Raw genomic sequence first — 17,831 nt, forward strand, 5'->3', positions numbered from 1 at the left:
GCTACACAGCGATCAGAATGTCCCATTTGTCCTTGTGCCTATAATTTTTCGAAAGTCCCGCTTTCGTCCATGATGCTTATTTCCTCTGCCATAATGCTAGCGCATTAAAGATCAGTCATTAAAGATTAGGTTGATTGTAGAGGTTCAATAATATTTCAGTGAAAAGGCCCCTAAGCTAACCGTCTTGTTAGAAAGAATCAGGCAAAATCTATGCTTCTTCGATAAGTAAAACTACAAAAATTTTACCCAATAATTTGCGTGAAAAACAAGCTTCATGAAGCTTCATGACTTTAAAAAGATACTCCCAAAAAATCTGAGAAAAATTTGCATTTGACACGTAGCATTCTACAGAACCTGACATGCGCACAATGACGTCATTCATAAATTAGTAACTGAAAAGACATCAAAAGATTTGAACCTTTGATCCTGTTGTTCAAAATATCGACTAAAAACATGTCTTACGCTTATCTTTTTAAATATATTATCATCGGGGATACAGGTATGAAACCTATTTTTTTAATATCGCTGTATTTTTTGCCTGTCTGAAACCCAGGGTATCGATTATGAAATAGTTCTTTGACTCAATGGGTGACAGGCGATCGCCATTTTGACTCGATTGAGTAACACTTACGTTTTCTCTTTAATGCGATCGTGGTCGTTTTTTTTCACATTCCAGGCGTTGGGAAGTCGTGTCTTTTACTACAGTTCACGGACAAACGATTCCAGCCTGTTCACGATCTGACTATAGGTAGGTTTGACGGCATAAATGTGTTTATTTACCTCGTATTTTTAAAGTCCTAAAATATATATATGCACATGCAATGATTTGAATGAACTTTGTCCTTGTTTCGTCGCTAATCTTCTCTGCTATGCTCTGTCTAGGTGTTGAGTTTGGTGCGCGAATGATAACTATTGATAGCAAGCAAATCAAGCTACAAATATGGGACACCGTAAGTTCTTATGCTTGCCCATTATTATGCCATTGTTTAACAAACAAGATATAAACTTCATTTATTAAATAAAAAAACGTATATATGAAGGTTACTATAATTGCTTCTTGTGCCATGTTTACCAAGTCATTGGCAGGTAAACATGATTTGATTGTCTCAAAGCTTGTTTCAAGCAAGGTAATTTATTTCAGGCTTTGTCAGATTCAATACATTTGATAAACAAAGCATATTTCGACATGACTTTATTCATAAAGGCTTTCAAATCCAGTTGCAAGGAAAGGCAGTTCATTGATCATCCTGTATTGTGCTTTCACAGGCAGGACAGGAGTCGTTTAGATCAATCACAAGATCTTACTACCGTGGTGCCGCTGGTGCATTATTAGTTTACGACATTACCAGAAGAGACACTTTCAACCATCTCACAACATGGCTGGAAGATGCAAGACAACACTCTAGTTCAAATATGGTCATTATGCTCATCGGAAATAAGAGGTAATCAAAATATTGTATGCTTTGCACACAACTGACCTTGCGTTGTATTTGTACATGCATTTGATATCTTTTTGGTTGATTTTAGTGACCTTGAAGCAAGACGTGAAGTGAAGAGGGAAGAGGTACTAGTCTCTGTCCTGATAAACCCTAGTTTGATCATTCAACTCAAACTAACAAACATCTTCTCTAGGGTGAATCATTTGCCAGAGAGCACGGTCTTATTTTCATGGAAACTTCAGCGAAAACTGCAGCAAATGTTGAAGAGGTGCGGCTTTGCGTCTGTATTTTTGGTTGGCATTGGTGATCTTTTTTTTATTTGAGTATTCTTAAGATGTGGTCTGTTGTTTCAGGCATTCATTGACACAGCGAAGGAAATCTACAAGAAAATCCAGGAGGGAGTCTTTGATATAAATAATGAGGTGAGTCCCAGTTGATCATTTTTAACTATTCAAGAAATACAACCAGTTCTTATGTTTAATTGTAACTTTTTTAAAATAACATCCTGTCTTCTTTAGGCTAATGGTATCAAGCTAGGCCCACAGCATTCGCCATCAAATCCCTCAATGCCCATGGGAGGCGGACGATCAAATGATGGAGGCGGGTGCTGCTAGCTTCCAAACCCCTTCCCTTTTGAACTGTGGATGTATTTCTACCCTAATAAAACAACAATATACATAAATTCTACACACATAAATGGTTTAAATCGTTTAACCATGGATTGCTGTAGAATCATTTAAAATTGAGGCCGGCTAACTGACACACTTCAATTTCTGGTTAGCAAAAGAAAATTAAGATACTCTTTAATGGTTGCAGACTTAGAAATATTTATTCAATATTTTCGCAAATATCAAAAAAGTACTAATTGTTTATCGAGAGCTTTGCGTAAATGCATCATTTGCCGAAATGTAAACTATAAATATCAGGTGAAATTGAAAGGCAGTAGGATTTTAAGACGTTTGTTAATGTAGTGTCAGAAAATTAGGAATACCAGTTGTTGTTCTAATTTGCGAGAACAAGGATTAGTGCAAACTGATTAGCGATTATTCCATTAGCTGGAGTTTTACATGAGCTGTTAGTCAACGAGGCGAAGTCGAGAGCTTTTTTAATATGCCAGGAGCTTATCTTTTAATTTACTGGCAGTTTTGTGAATGAAAACTTCTCACAACTTGTCGTATAGGAACTGATATACTCGGGTAACTCCAGTTCACCAATCAATAAGCTCATGTACGACTTTAGTTTTCCTAACTCGTGTTTTTGTAACGACAGTTGTGACCTGGTATATGAATTGGGTGACGCTAGTGCTCTCAGATATTGAAAGATAATAACTAAAAAGTCGATTGAAAGTATGGTATATATGTAGCGACGTTACCGTCAATCAAATCTCGGAGTATTTTAAGATTTAGACTCTTTATAATGCGATGTTCTTTTGCTTTCAAATTATAATAATTTTGAAACTAATTTCTTGAGTATTTGCTTCGCGAGCTGTGTGTGTTGGATAATGTTCGTGTTGGTTGGGACAAAAAAGCGAAAAACGAGACTGGTTTAGCGCGATTTATTCCGATGTAAGATGAAAGAGAAAATCCAATAGATCTTGGATCGTGAAGTCGGTGAAGATTTCTAATTTCGTCATGTTTGATCAGTTTTTGGAAACTTAGAGAGGCCTTTGCGGATTTTCCCGTAGGTTCTCGCTACGAAAGACTTTGTGAAAGAGGGGGGGGTGTATCAATCCCTCTGGAAAAAGGCCAGAAACTCCACCCAATGCCCCACCATGGAACCGGATGGGCCCGCAAACATACCTCGAAAAGGTGTGAAGACTTCATGTAAATTTAATTTGGAAATTTATTTAAAGACCATAAAAATGGCTTCGTAGTTTGTAGCAGATCTTAATACTGAATAATGTTTTTGTTTCATAACATTTCTCAGCAATATACTCATGAAATCAAATATAAGAATGCTGAGTGTTGGTTTTGCTCTTTCGGCGGGATTCTGTGCAGCCATTGCCTCGCTCTGTGCAAAGCTTGCATTCTCTTCAGACCATGCGTTTTACAATGATCTTTGCACGTTTGTCCAGCCTTGGCTTGTGATCAGCGTAGAGAATTGCGATAAGGTCAGTGTTATTGTGCTTATAAACGTGATCTTTACTTGCCATTAAAAAGATTAAAGATCTAAATTCCAATTTTTTAGGTTATCCTTCTATCAAGGATTGTAATCTTCGGGTTAACATTTCTGTTTAATGGTCTTATGTGGACGTTATTTGTGAAATCAATGCGAAACTCATCCTCTGCCCAAGCCCTGATCACAAACAGTGCATCAAACTTTTTATTCAGTGTAAGTTCACTATATAAAAACACAGTTTAATCAGTTTATTCCCCACCTCCTTGCAAGCGATATGCCCTCACCTGCAACACCCCCACCATAGCAGACAGAACACCCAACTGACCACTCATTAATGATGACATAATATCGGCAATAAAGACCAATCACTAATCCCCAGTCACCCCCATCTCTAACCTCCCCCATAATCTTGAAAATATCACCCCCCCCCATCCTTCCATTTCAGTTACCAACACTGATCTTGATATGTTTAATTGGGTGATTAATTAACTCAATATTCAATGTTTTAAGCTTGCAACTAGTTGTGTGCTTTTATTTTTTGTAGGCTTTATTTGGTAAGCTCTTTTTTGGTGAAACTTTATCATTACAGTGGTGGTTAGGGGCGTCATTGATCGTATTGGGATTATATATAATCAATAAAAACAAGAAAGAGGATGCAACATCAAAGAAAGGATTATGATACTTCTTACATCAAGTATGAGCTGTGTTTGGTTGCATGCATCTTGGGTTTCGTTAATTAATCATAATTTAATTAATTTTGACCCGTCTTTGGCGGCAAAGAGTGCTGTCGGGTGATGCTTGACAGTCTTAGCTTGAAAGATGACAACTCTCAAGCTCACAATGTTTCATGAAGAAAAGTCATTTATTGAAACAAAACTAGTATGTTTCAAACATTGAAAGAGAACTAGGATGTGTCTGCAATATTTTGTGATCATTATAAATCAGGAAGCTGTCATCTCTAGTAATCATAGTAGTTTTACAGACAAGACTCTAAGCCTTGACACATGACACTATGGGACCAACTGTCTCGAGGGACATGTTAAACTAGCCAAAGAAAATGCTTTTAAATGGTCTCTGAAATTGACTTGGAAACGTCCAATTCTCTCCACTCTATTGCATTGTTTTCCAATATTTTGGTATTGTTTTATGAAATTGAATACTTGTGGTACAAACGTACACACACCTACTAGGACCAAGTGGGTTGATTATTGGTGTGTTTGTTAGTTGCATTACCTCACACTGCCCCACCGGCCCACCGCACCCTACTGCCCTCATAATTGTGACTAAATTGCCACATGAAGTGGAAAGCTCGTCTGAATATCTGGAAAAAGTAGAGAGTTAAGGACATGGTCGCGACCGGTTCAGAGTTACCAGGAAGAGTGTCACATTTTGGGTCAGTCAAATTCATGTTATTACGTCCTACAAAGAAACTCTAAAAATACTTCCGAGTACCTGCCAGTATATTGAATGATAAAAACAACTTCCGTTCACAATTTTTTTGCAAATTACTTAAACATTCATAATATGATTTTATGAAATGCGCTGGCCCGATATTGCCATTGTAACAAGCCTCCAAAGTCTCTTCCTTCGACTGAAGCTAAAACTGCGAAAGTTGACGCAAATTCACTAATTCGCAATATGCTATTATGGACATTTGAATATCAATAAACAATTAATGCAGTTCTGTATAGAAATAATTAATAATTAGAAAAACAGACGTGTTTTGGCGACCTGTTAAGTGCTTTTTGGTCTAATCATATCATTGTTTTTATGCGGGCAATTTGATAGTCGAGCTTGTCAGGTGTTCCTGGGAAACATACATTCTGCACTCAAAACTCAAAACAAATTCAAAACATACTTTTGTTGTTGTGTATTCAGTCACGATTTCACAGCACAGAGGCCACTATCCGATCATTGAGGGTAAGTTAACCTTGTCCTTGCTTTAAATAACTGTTTAGGCTTTTGCTTTCTGCCAGATCTTTACATACGGAAAAAAGGTTTCAATAAAAACTAATGATTCTATCCTATACGTACGACTACTACGTCATGAAATGCGGTTTTTTCGCGAGGAGAAATTCTCCGATCAAGCAAAATTCATTTCCCAAGAGTTTCTGTAAGTTGTGAGAGAGTTGCGATATTAATCCATGGCTGAATTTGAAAAGGAAGTTGATGCGATAAAAAAAAATCGTCTCGTCAAAAACACCGCCGTGCAAGGTAGCTACGCTTCTTGTTCATTGCTTTTGGAGTTTTATTTCTCAATTTACACAGGCAAAAACATTTATCGATGATCAGAAAGTCACGTTTTTCGCGATACTAGTGTTTACTTTGAGACGAGATGAAACATTTATTTTAGCTGTTGACGTTGTGTCACGAAAATTTGAAAGTTTTATGGCTGGTACCAGCGCAATGCATAAAATACGACTCCCTAATGGAAAGGAAAGTTTGAATGACGAAGAGCACCTGGTAGTCATCTTTAGTCAGCAATCGCTCAAAGGCTTTGCGGAAAACCATTTCTTATCTTGAAAACGTTATCTTGCAGAGCCACACTTTAAGTGACATCCTTGATAAATGATTGATTTGATAAATTAATCAATTTTCATACTTTTGGAATGGAATGACGTGGGGCTTATGAAGTAGTTAGTAGGTTGCACTCTAACCAAAGCGATACCGCCGATATGGGCAAAGCTTCAACGTGAAGGGGATATACTGAGTTCTTAACTAACTTTTAACACTTATCATGTGAAGATGAGACGGTTCTTTCTCGCTTAGATATTTAATCAACCCTTGAATGGTTCTCTCACACAGCAAGATATTGAATTTCAAACGGTGGCTCACATATGTAGCTATATAGTTTCTTTAAAACAGTTTGCGCGGTGTCTGATTATAGAGATGAGATTCGATACACTACTGAAGAATACTGAAAAATGCTTTGACGTGTGGAAATTGTCTAAATCGGTAAAGTTTTTTAAAAATAGGTTAGCATGCAATACTAGGGCATTTGTTTCAACTCCATGATAGCTCGCCTATTGACGAACAATAAAACAGTAAAATACTCAAAGAAACCTGCCGTTTCAATTTGCCAGCGAAGCATGGCTATATAAATCTTGGACGATATCTATAGAACACTATCTCAGGTTTTGTGGTCAAAAGAGGATGTGGCCTGTGGGATAAACTATAAGGTTGCCTGTGATAATACTGATACTTATGACCTTGCAAGATCCGTATCTTCAAATTATTGGCATCAGTGGATCCTAAATGATTCACTCTACATGTTTACGACTGATGTGTCACCCTATATAAAGTACGTCTAGCGCGATACTCATATCGCAGTATTTTGGCTGTGTGCGGTTTGAATAATTGGCCTTTTACAGCGGAACAGATGGTGTTCTCTCGCCAGCAATTAATTATGTCAGGCCAGTCAGGGGTAGAAAACTGCGATATCTACGCCCCCCCCAGGATTGCCGCCCGCGATGAGGTTGGTCACCTGGGCCGTCTCTATATCACGATATGCTTTCAGAAGCAACTGAGCTTGATAACGGTGAGATAAAAGCGCTGAACTATTGCTATTGTTGAGGGATATACCTTCATGTGATGCTTTCTAGTTGCCGTTCCAGCATTCTCTTTGTTAGACATGTAAAAAAATTGAAAGGAAAGCAAAGATATCGCTACATGAGACCATTATTTTGAGCCGCAAATTTAGCCATAAAAAGAACGGCGAACCCTCAGAAAATACAAGTTTAATAATTTTGGAAATCTTCAATCTAATCCGGAAGTTAGGATTGAAACCCTGAGAAACCTCCTCAAAAATCGAAATGTTCTTACACCGAATCATCCTCTCCGAAATGGATTTATAAAAACACTCTTAGAAAGCACTTAACCTATTTTGACTCCTTGTGGAGTATATTGTAAAGAAATCCATATATATACGAAACAGATTATAGTCATTTTGAAGACACAGCTGGACATTTTTGGGAAGAATTCTGGAAATACCTCCCCAAGATTTGCCGCAGTTTATTGAAGAGTGTAACCTTACGTTAACCCAGGCTTAGTTCTGAGGACTATATAAGTCTATATGCATGGAGTGTTATGATTATAATATGACCAATGAAATATAGGACTTTCCATGCTGTGGGGAGAAGAAGTTTCAACTGCAGAGTTATTCAGCGATGCTCTAATCTGATCTTATCATTGTCTTCAATTGTTTTCGTAAAGAATGAAACGAATGAACTGCGTGGAGACCATGACAACCGAAATATTTTGATCTTAGATGTTGCCTGGCTTCAGTTCGCAAACAAGAATGATCTAATCCAGAACTGAAGCCATTTTGTTAATTAAATCATCCTTAATATCCCAATGTTATTGAAACAAAACAGATTTTTGAATACCTGCTAGACACGGTGTGTAAATACGCCATACTATGGGCTCAATTTGAATTTAAACCCTCAGACAACAATACCTATTGCGTCATCAACGGTAAAACCCACGAATATAATCCCAGCTTAAAAAAAATATTTTCCAGTTGATGTTTCGAAACTATGGGCTTAATCTTTGGAAAATTGGGTCTTAAAGACCTCGAGTGGATTGCATTTTTTAGCAAATTTGTCTTGAGTATCACGAATATCGTTTTCAGGTAATCTCGGCGCCGAAATTTAATTGTTGGACTAAAAGGTTTAAAAATATAAAAACTGTCCAGTAAACTGCATTATTGCCACCCCCAAATAGCTATTTTTAATTGCAATTCTATTAGTGCCGTGATTCTATTAGTTTAATTGGCACTTGTGTTGCTTAATTGATGTGATATATTAATTAATATACATGGCTCTAAATATTTCTCACAATTGTGATTTTCAGCATGGGCGATATCGAATGAGCTTTTTACGGATTTGTTTTAGGATTTGTAAACAATCGTCATATATTCCTAATATCTGCCCACGATATAGCCTGCTAAAACGACATTCTTGCATGTATTCGTCATAACTGTTAGTCACTCGGCTTGCATAAATTGCGCAGTAAATAATCGTTGACTTCCTCCGGCGCGCGGAAAGGGCCTTCTTCATCAAAAATTTTGTTTTAACCAAAATATCGCCAGTCTCAACGCCAACTCAATGCATCTCCTGTTATGTAAAGCCAAAAGCGACTGACGAAAAGTCTGCATTCGTAGAAAAAAACCTGCTGTTGTTTCCAAGTTGTATATATCAGTGAATATTAGATTATTTTATGTCGTGATTGGAGATCACGCTTTAGGAAAGTGGAAAGTTCTTTTTCCATCGACATCCTTTTCAACTAATACAGGACGATCGTTGATTTCACTCGTATAATAACGAAGTAAACAAACGTTCACTTAGAAACTAGGATTCCCTCGGTTGACACAAAACATGACAAATAATTTTAATGAATTCATAAGAACGACAAAACATGTCTGATTTGAGCTCCATGAAATCAATAAACTATCTTAATCAAATTCTGTGCATGTTTATCTGTGTTAATTTAAAAAATAAATGAAATTTCAAAATGAATCTGTATTGTATGGGCACGTCATAAAGTCTGAATCGTCATAAAGGCGGAAACATCAGCTTGTTTCCGCCTTATTTTTTCATGCAATATAACTTTCGAAAAATACACTCTGTTTGGCAGTGTATTTTCACAAGTCAAATGTTATTTACTGACGCAAACTTGAAGTGTTTTGGACAGTAAATTGACAAATTTGTATAGCCCAACATATCTCGCTAATGATTGATGAATGATTTTGTTGAATGATTTTGTTGAAAAATCATTTTAAAGTAGCCTTGTTTTTTCAGATAAAAATCTGTTTTTCATGCAGAAACCAATGTTATTGTGTAGTACTCCGTGAAACGATTGTCAGTGAAAACGTTTTAATTTTCTACATTGAATCTTTAATCAAAAGTAATTATTACCACAGTTTACGAATTTACATGCTTTATTAACATAAACGTAACTTATCTAAGTTGACAACGGAGATAATTTCATGAAATTTAAATGCGAAGAATCCTGTTGTGAACAAGACAAGTCAAAAGAGGGCTTTGTTTGATATCGTGAACGTTTTAAAAACATTTAACTGCATATTCATCACAGTCAGCCGAGTCAGGGATGTAAAAGCTGACTTTAGGAAGTCAAGGATGGTTTTAAACTGCAAACAATCATTTATTACTACAACTAAATCAATCATGATTAAAAACTACAATAATAATTACGGTTGTATCCAAAAGACTAACTGCTCTCCATCATCAGGTTTTGATCGAAGGAAGAGATCTGAAAGATGCAATTTAAGATAATATATACACTAGGCTACTGATGCAGCGATATCAGTTACAGACGGCCTTTTGCTTTGCAATACAACATACCTAACATTTCGCATTCAGAAAACCATATTCTGGTTGTCTCGAAATAGTCCGAACGTCAAGAAAAATAATAATAATAACAATATATATGGTATAACGAAATTTATAAAGGTCTTCTAATTGTTCCAATGGAATCGTGGCTTGAGGAATTAAAATTTTAAAATAATTAAATTCTCCTGATAATCCTATACCAATGTATTTATATACGGTATAAATATTCATATTGTTGCATCTCTCGTATTCTTTGACAAGGCTATATTTGGTTGAGTGCTTTGATATGTTGTTGTTTTAAACTTTAGTTGCCCAAACCAAAGGTTGGAAATATTGATAGCACAGAGGTTTTTCCACTGTTTTTTTTAAAGATTATAAGCTTTGAAGTGAATTCCCGCAGCTGTGGTTTTGAAATTCAATCGCATCCGATACGCTCGGGCGGGCTTGGTCTAGCTGCGTCATCATCGCAGCGACCCTAATGACACTGTTTCTCCTTCCTGTACACACTTACCAATATATCCACAAGCGGTGAACACAAGAATCAAACGAATTAAGAGCTTTGGAACCTTGTACCTGATCAAGACGTAGACAGCAAACGACGGAGAACAAATGACTACCGTGTCCACCACAACGGTCGGTATGGACGAAGAACCAGATGTCTCGGAGATATTCAAGACATTTGCTTGGATATTCTGTTTGGCAATCTCCCTGACAGCATTTTTTGGTAATGCGGCGTTGCTCTTCGCTGTCGCAAGAGATCCACTTCGGTGTTTCAAGACGCGAGCATCCAGCGTCTTCACGATCAGTTTAGCGGCGTTTGACTTGCTGACTGGTCTTGTCTACGCAATATGGTACATTGCTAATCTATCACGAAGTGCTGTAACAGAAAAGACATCAATGGTGTTTGTGTTCAATTTTGTCCACGTTAAAGGCCAGTGTGCCTTCCTGACGGTCCTCGCCTTGGCTGTGGATCGCTACATCGCGGTCGCTTATGCTGTGCGATACAAGAAGATCGTCACACGAAAGAAACTCATTCTGTGGACGTTGTTAATATGGGGATATTCCTTTATCTTTACCACGATTGTGAACATTCTGGATCTACAGGACAATGAGACTTTAAAAGATACTGCTTCGTATATGCATCTAGTATCTCACGTTGAGATCGTTCTGGTACTGTTAGCAGTGACACTTCTTTATATTGCGTCGTTTAAATCGCTTCGCAATCACGGGAAAAAGCTAAGAAATAGCGGGAAGGTGAATGTAGAACGAAAGGCACAGTATTTAAAATCTGAAAAGGAATTCGCCATGGCTATTCTACTGACAATGATTATACTAGTGTGTACTGTGACACCACATACAATTTACATGATCATTAAGCTCGCGAAAGGCCTTTGTGCACATTGTGCTGGGAATTTAGACTTCATACGATTCGCGTATCTCAGTGAGGGAATATACCTTATTCTCTTCGCTGCTAATCCATTCGTCTATGCCTGGAGGCTGCCGAAATTCCGAAGCGCGTTGAAGTTGTCAATGAAGAAACGCTCAAGACGCAGTGTTTACTACGATAGGACCGAGCGACCAGAATCTATGAAAGAAATATCAGACGGCAGCCGAAAAACCGGCTCCATTCCACGGATTAATACTATTGTAAGATAAGCTGAGCAGTGTTTGCAAGATAAAGGAATATTTAGTTGCACCCATTATGTATCGCATCGATACATATTCTCCGCGGTTACGTGTGTGAATCTGTATACGTTGAACGTTGTCATGAATTTAGAGTACAATTTTAGCCTACGGAAATGCATTCGATACATTGCCTTCCGTTGTATAACTGCGCCTTACACACGTGAACATTTGATCGTAGTTGAAAATTTTATGATAAAACAACAATTATTTCTTCATCATTGCGATTTGTGCATGTTTTCGAAGCCTTGAGATGCGTGGAATGATGGGCTGTTAATTACAACATGGCTGGTGAAATGTTTGTAAACGAAAGATAGGAACACAACGCAGACAGACAATGGTCTAAGTTGACGAATGACAATATAGTCATGGGTATGGATATCATTTCGTGTTGGTATACCTGCTTTCGAAACTGATAGAGACCCAGACATGGGATGAAATACGAGGGTTAAAATGTTATACAAAATTCACGAATTTAATCGGATTAATATAAATATGAATTCTTTCCACTTGCTATTTGTCGTTAAACGACAAAGCACAAAGATATTGTTGCAGTAATGAATCTGGTCTCGGTTTGTTGACAACCAAAGGATATCAACCATCAACCGCTTCCTTGCCATCGTTGCGAAAGTTTTTGTTTGGTAAAAAATAGGCGGAGTGTTTACAAGAAGGCAATACCCAGAAATTATGCGAATTGGAAAAAGGAGTTGCCTTAACTTAATGCAGTTTCCCTTGGCTCTGAACCAGACGGTGTTTCATAAGATAATGTAAGCCACGGCTGTGCAAATAAAGAAAAATGCTGGACTTTGTCAAAAGAAGACAGATTTTTCGGATTCAACTATTAAGATTAATCAAGGTCTGTAATTGATGCCTTAGTTTCGCTCTCTTTGCTGGTAATAATAATCTTGTTATAAAAGTGTTAAAACCAAGCTTTAGAACCAGTTTGATATGTAGCCATGGGAATAACGGTCAAACCGCAAACGATTATTAAATATTTTGCATATGTTTCAACGTTTTATCTTTTCTTTGTTGTGGGGCTTTGAACGGGCAGATTGTCATTGTCTGTAAACAAATTATTACATTAAAGAAATTTCCCTGCTTAAAGTTTGCATGAATAATAATCGAAAAATTGCAAAAGACAATTATGATAAGCATAACCAATTGTGACCACATTTGCCCCTAGCTCTAATCTATTGTGCCAACGCTAAACGTACGACTTCAAGGAAAAAGAAAGTGAAAAAGAATATCATTCGGTTACAACTAGTTTGATTAATATTTCTGACAGAAGATATATTTCGTGCTTTGTCACGACTGTTTCAAAGACGACGTTCAGGTCATTGCTTGCCTGGTTTTAACACTTTTATCCAGAGTATAAAAGCTTCGTATAACTGAAATAGATTACTAAATCTGAGTTTCAACTCGTTGCATCTTGTTAGTGTGCATAGGAACAACTATAAACCCTTGAAGAATGCATGAGCAAGCAATATATTATATAGTCTATAGAACATTCTATTAGTTCGCTCACGTCTCATGGTAAGCAAGTGTTGTTATGCATATATACACAATAGGACAGCCCTGCCTAATTCATTACGAAAATCGTTTAGCAAGTATTAATCTTAATGATTTTCACTCAAGACCCGACCCCTGCATCGCGCCATACCGGCACACCATATTGTCCATTCAAGGACACAGGAAATTGCTCTTCAGTTCATAAAGAGTCATGAATTATGAAAAGCCAGCTTTCGTATGAGGCCTGGGTTGTCTTTGATGTGCATGGGCAGTCTTTACTGTTTGTTCCATCGCAAACAATACAGATTGCAGTTAAAAATACCGCCTAAAAAATCGTATGAACCGATTAGCAACGAAATATTCCACTTTGCTCGCGATCTCCTAAAATGTATCCGTCTTGATTGGATAAAACCACAGGTTGATTTCTCATTTGCGGCCAAATTAAATCGAGTAGGAACTTGTCCAAACACGCTGTCAGCCTTTTATTAAATAAACCTACTAAAGATTGCAAAAACCAGCATGAAGGGTATCTTAAATCTTTGTAGTCCGAATTCCTTAATCTTCTTGTCTACACGCGTAACGTTGTGCGTGTTTCTAGTTTGTCGGGTCATGAGTAATCCTGCATGTTTCGCCCGCAGGGATCCGCTGTCTGACCGAGCAACGTCCATTAGATCAATTTGCTGCAGAAAAAAATCGTCAATTATCGCGAAATATTTCCAGAACGAGCTGAAGCTTGCCATGGAAACCTACTATGATTATTTGTCTTTTTAATCATGAGAAATTTAAGATTCAATTTCATATATTTATCGTAAATTCTTTAATTTTCACCCTGGCCTGCTCGAAGTCTCCTATGGCTATGCATCAAGCCCTTATAAAAACTTGTATCAGTGAAATTATATATCGAATAAGAAATAGTTATAGGTTCACGTCTTGCTCAAGACAATAAATTTGACGTCTTTTGATGAAATAGCCTAACATATACGAGATTTTTATTTACTTCCGTGGCAATGCAAACTGTGGTGAAAACATTTTATTTTATTGTGAAGCCTGAGACATGCTGTATCGTTTTAATAACAATTTCATCAATAAAATTCCACGCACTAAAAGAGGCCTTCGTTCAAGCTGTTAGCGATGTTGACGAATGTTAAACATTCTTTTGAAAGGCGTGGGAAACAACAATTCATATATTTTAAACTGTCAAACAGTTTTGTTGCAAGCAAGCATTCGTATAATACTATGTATATAGATATGGACGGTAATTTTAAGGGAATATATACTTAAACGCGCACGAAAGGTTGATCACTCTATATGGGATAGACTCGGAGGAAAAATAATGTTAATTTTAAGCTATTTTTTGCTATAAAGAATGTTTATTGTTAACTTATACGAAACGTTGTTATCAAATGTTGTAAAATTATAGAAAAATGTCATGTAAAATAGATAATATATGGATATAGAATGATTTCATTGCAATTTATTCGTGGGCCAACTCATGTATGTTTTAAGTACCCTTACAAGCTCATTTTGTCACCCAGTTACTTCAAAACACCGTTCCTGCAATCCTATAATTCCTGCCGGAGAAATCCACCTTACTTGGAGCGGGTCTATTCGTTTTTTGAACGATGCGAATATGAAAGCTTTTTCTTTACTGGGAAATGATTGGTTGACAATAGTTTGTCCTGGATCGTGATTGGTTAATACCTAGCTCTTTCTCTTGATGCTTAAAATCCTACTCATCATAGGGTGGGTCGAGAACATTCGCAAGCTCGGAATATTGATCTCGGAAGTGGGAAGGGAAAGGTTTACCGCTCCCAAACTTTCAGTAACCATATTTTGGTTAATATTGGACCGTTGCATAAGGGGAAAACTTTGGCGATTAAATTCTGGCAAGGAACTGAATCATTCTGCGGTGAAGTTGTCGCTCTTCAACGTTAAGCTTTAACTCTCAAGCTATTTACCATACCAAAACATTGATTAAATTACTCAAATACTCGTGTGATATTGCTACCTGCATGCTTAGGCTTAGTCGACAACTCTTGTCTGTCGTTAATCTTATCTGCAGGACTCGAAGATAATTTAATAACGGAATAACCGCGTGTTTATGACTTTTGCTTGCATCTGTAACTTGATATTCCCTATATTAACCGAAATTTCTTTAACAATTCAATTGACGGGTAAAAATGTGTGGCATACTGCATATATATGATAAACAGAAAGTGATTCTACGGTATTAGGAAAGTGTTTTAATTTCTACCGATAACTGGCGCGAAATCCATGTGTTTGATATTGAAACTGGAAACTGGCTGTTGTTCAGAAATTATTTAAATACTTTATCATGATTTTTCAAGAGACAAAACAATACATTTTTATTTGTTTTTTAAGCGACTGATGATGTATGAGGAAAGGAACTCGAGAGAACTAGTTCTTTGTCTCTTTGACTTTTTCTTTTGATTTATTTAAAAAATGAAAAACATTTATCTATCTTAAAGATATCTTTTCACCTGTGTCTGTTCTGGTGTTATATACAGCCGTGATGTTTTCATTTCAAGATTTTTACACAAGAAACATCTAGACGACTAGAAGAATATTTTCACACTGACGAAACGACTATAGTCGAGTTTGATAATTTGTTTGGGCATCCTTAAATATATTTAATTGATCTTTGATTTTAACACTTTCTCGTGAAAGCGGAATTTGGAATTCAGCCAACAACTCTGCGATAGTGTATGTTAAATATAGCTCTGCTCGAACAAAGACATTGTAAATTAAGTTGGATTAGTCTAAATCCTTCCAACTTCCTTATAAAAGAAGCATATCTGTTTACTTATTAAGCATGAGATATTTACACGACAGGGGTCTTATTATTACGCTTTAGTCATGCTTTTGTTGGTCAGTATGGGCACTGATGTTTTTTGTGGGTAAAGTTTATAATGATCTAAATTTTGATGTATCGTGTTTTTCCATTAAAATTTATGTCTGTTATATAATACAGAAATTTGTAGATGCATTACTGGGCGTTCGTGCTGTATATAAGGAAATTCCATTTCATACTTACAGCTGTCTTGAATGAATTTCTTGGCATATGCTCTGCACCTTTAAATATATCGCAGAATTGAATTCTATAAATGATTTATGTCATTAAATACATTATGATGCAGCACTCTGCTGCTAGTTGCGGGCACTTTAGTGCAAATGGAAAACATCTCTCGGGCCAGTCTCGGCTGATACGAGAAGCCAATGTTTAAAAAAGCTTTTGTTTCAAGTCAGAGAATGTTCCTGCTAAATTTGTTAAGTTTCCTTTTCGTTTATATTGGAAACACATACACAACACCGAACATATAATATACTGAACAAACATAATATTTTGACAGATCTAAAATATATATTGACGGTAAAGAAACAGTGAACATTTTTCAGAGTTCAACAACAAATTAGTTTAGACGTGCTGTGTTTAACAAGCAAGGACTCGTTGCAGCTGTTTCATCTTCGACTTGATCAACACTTCAGGTTGCAATGTCTTAAATCTGATAAATTAAATTTCAAAGTATACATTATCAAACTTGATGATCGACAATGAGTCGCCAATCATGATATCGCGAACTTCAGTTTTTATCTTAATAAAAATTGGCATTTATACTGTAATTTCGACAGATTAGTAAACTGAAATCAACGCTAAGAGCTTCAAAACTGAACTAGGTTTTTTATTGCTATCAATGCGAATTGATCAGCGCTGTATCAATCGTGTTGACGCATGAAATCAATGGAATTCTCCTCGGTTCTTTTTGTTCTACAAGAATTGGCGTCACACAAACTCTTCCAGTACAATTTCTTGACATTGAAGAGCAAATGAAAAACCGCGAATTATCCCCACCGCCAGGGGAGTGGAAAAAGGGTCAGCACAACCCAGACCCAGGGGGAGCGATAGAGCATGACATTTACCCACGTTACACGAGGTTTTCTAAGCGGTGTAACTGCTAATCCTAACAAAATCCCTAGCAGAAAGTCTGAACATCGAGGAACAGAGTAGAACACTACAGGAAATTAAGGTACACGGATTTTCTTAGTTTTTCTTCAACTCAGGGGTCCCACTTCGTCCCCCGAATAGGCGGTACATTCAATAAAATTTCGTATCCTTATCTACAGACTATCAACAACGCATCTTCTCTGTATTTTTCATTCTCTTCGCTTGCCAAACAGATTTCTTTCGCTATATATAGCAGTGCAACTATTATAGTTTTGTTGACAAAGCTAGCGTGTGCTCACTCACGGAATGATGTAACATGATAAGATTACAATCAACTCCGTCACGAGTCAGGCTTTCCAAGGCACCAGAGAATGCGATAGTTAAATTGGTTAATTTTTTTATCTATATTCTCCCTAAATTTATCCGTTATCTATTTCATGAAAAAATCTTGAGTTTCGACACTTCACAGCGTCCCGTGATCATGATACGGCTTGCAGGTTTTAACATGAACAGGGAACAATGCTAATATTAATCTAGCTGCTTGTTACATCGCGACAAATGAAAACAGTCAAGTCTCAAATTAATATCCTTTGTGGACCGCGGATTCGCTGTTATTTATTTCAAGCAAATAGCTTTGCTTTATCTATTTTAAGATCAGGGTGTTTTCCAAAAAAGGCATTTTGCACTGAACATTGCAGACACAGTGATTCCCTTTCCTCACTCTGAAAAGCTCAGACGATTATTTCTTATCTTGCTTCGAATTAAAGT

The 17,831-nt window shown here is 36.8% G+C and overlaps 2 protein-coding genes across 2 annotated transcripts; both read left to right on the plus strand.

Annotated features, from left to right (window-relative positions):
* The first annotated feature begins 397 nt into the window (after positions 1-397).
* Positions 398-2,900, plus strand: LOC114516774 (ras-related protein Rab-2). The gene is made up of 8 exons (XM_028536350.1): positions 398-499; positions 677-748; positions 883-950; positions 1,267-1,442; positions 1,528-1,564; positions 1,633-1,707; positions 1,793-1,861; positions 1,958-2,900. Exons 1-8 carry the CDS (start codon positions 454-456, stop codon positions 2,051-2,053), a joined length of 639 nt encoding a protein of 212 aa, XP_028392151.1. The 5' UTR covers positions 398-453; the 3' UTR covers positions 2,054-2,900.
* Positions 2,901-4,231: 1,331 nt separating this feature from the next.
* On the plus strand, positions 4,232-17,673 carry LOC114516751 (adenosine receptor A1-like). The gene is made up of 2 exons (XM_028536312.1): positions 4,232-5,477; positions 10,279-17,673. The coding sequence occupies exon 2, from the start codon at positions 10,517-10,519 to the stop codon at positions 11,561-11,563; it is 1,047 nt and encodes a 348-aa protein (XP_028392113.1). The 5' UTR covers positions 4,232-5,477; positions 10,279-10,516; the 3' UTR covers positions 11,564-17,673.
* Positions 17,674-17,831: the final 158 nt, after the last annotated feature.

Source organism: Dendronephthya gigantea, unplaced genomic scaffold (assembly GCF_004324835.1).
Source record: "Dendronephthya gigantea isolate DGI-Jeju-01 unplaced genomic scaffold, DenGig_1.0 000006F, whole genome shotgun sequence".
Lineage (NCBI taxonomy): Eukaryota > Metazoa > Cnidaria > Anthozoa > Malacalcyonacea > Nephtheidae > Dendronephthya > Dendronephthya gigantea.

Coding starts and splice junctions, on each gene's coding strand:
- LOC114516751 (XM_028536312.1), top strand. CDS start 10,517: ATGACTACCGTGTCCACCACAACGGTCGGTATGGACGAAGAACCAGAT.
- LOC114516774 (XM_028536350.1), top strand. CDS start 454: ATGTCTTACGCTTATCTTTTTAAATATATTATCATCGGGGATACAG. Junction 1,443..1,527: donor ATGCTCATCGGAAATAAGAG/GTAATCAAAATA, acceptor GGTTGATTTTAG/TGACCTTGAAGCAAGACGTG. Junction 1,565..1,632: donor GTGAAGTGAAGAGGGAAGAG/GTACTAGTCTCT, acceptor CATCTTCTCTAG/GGTGAATCATTTGCCAGAGA.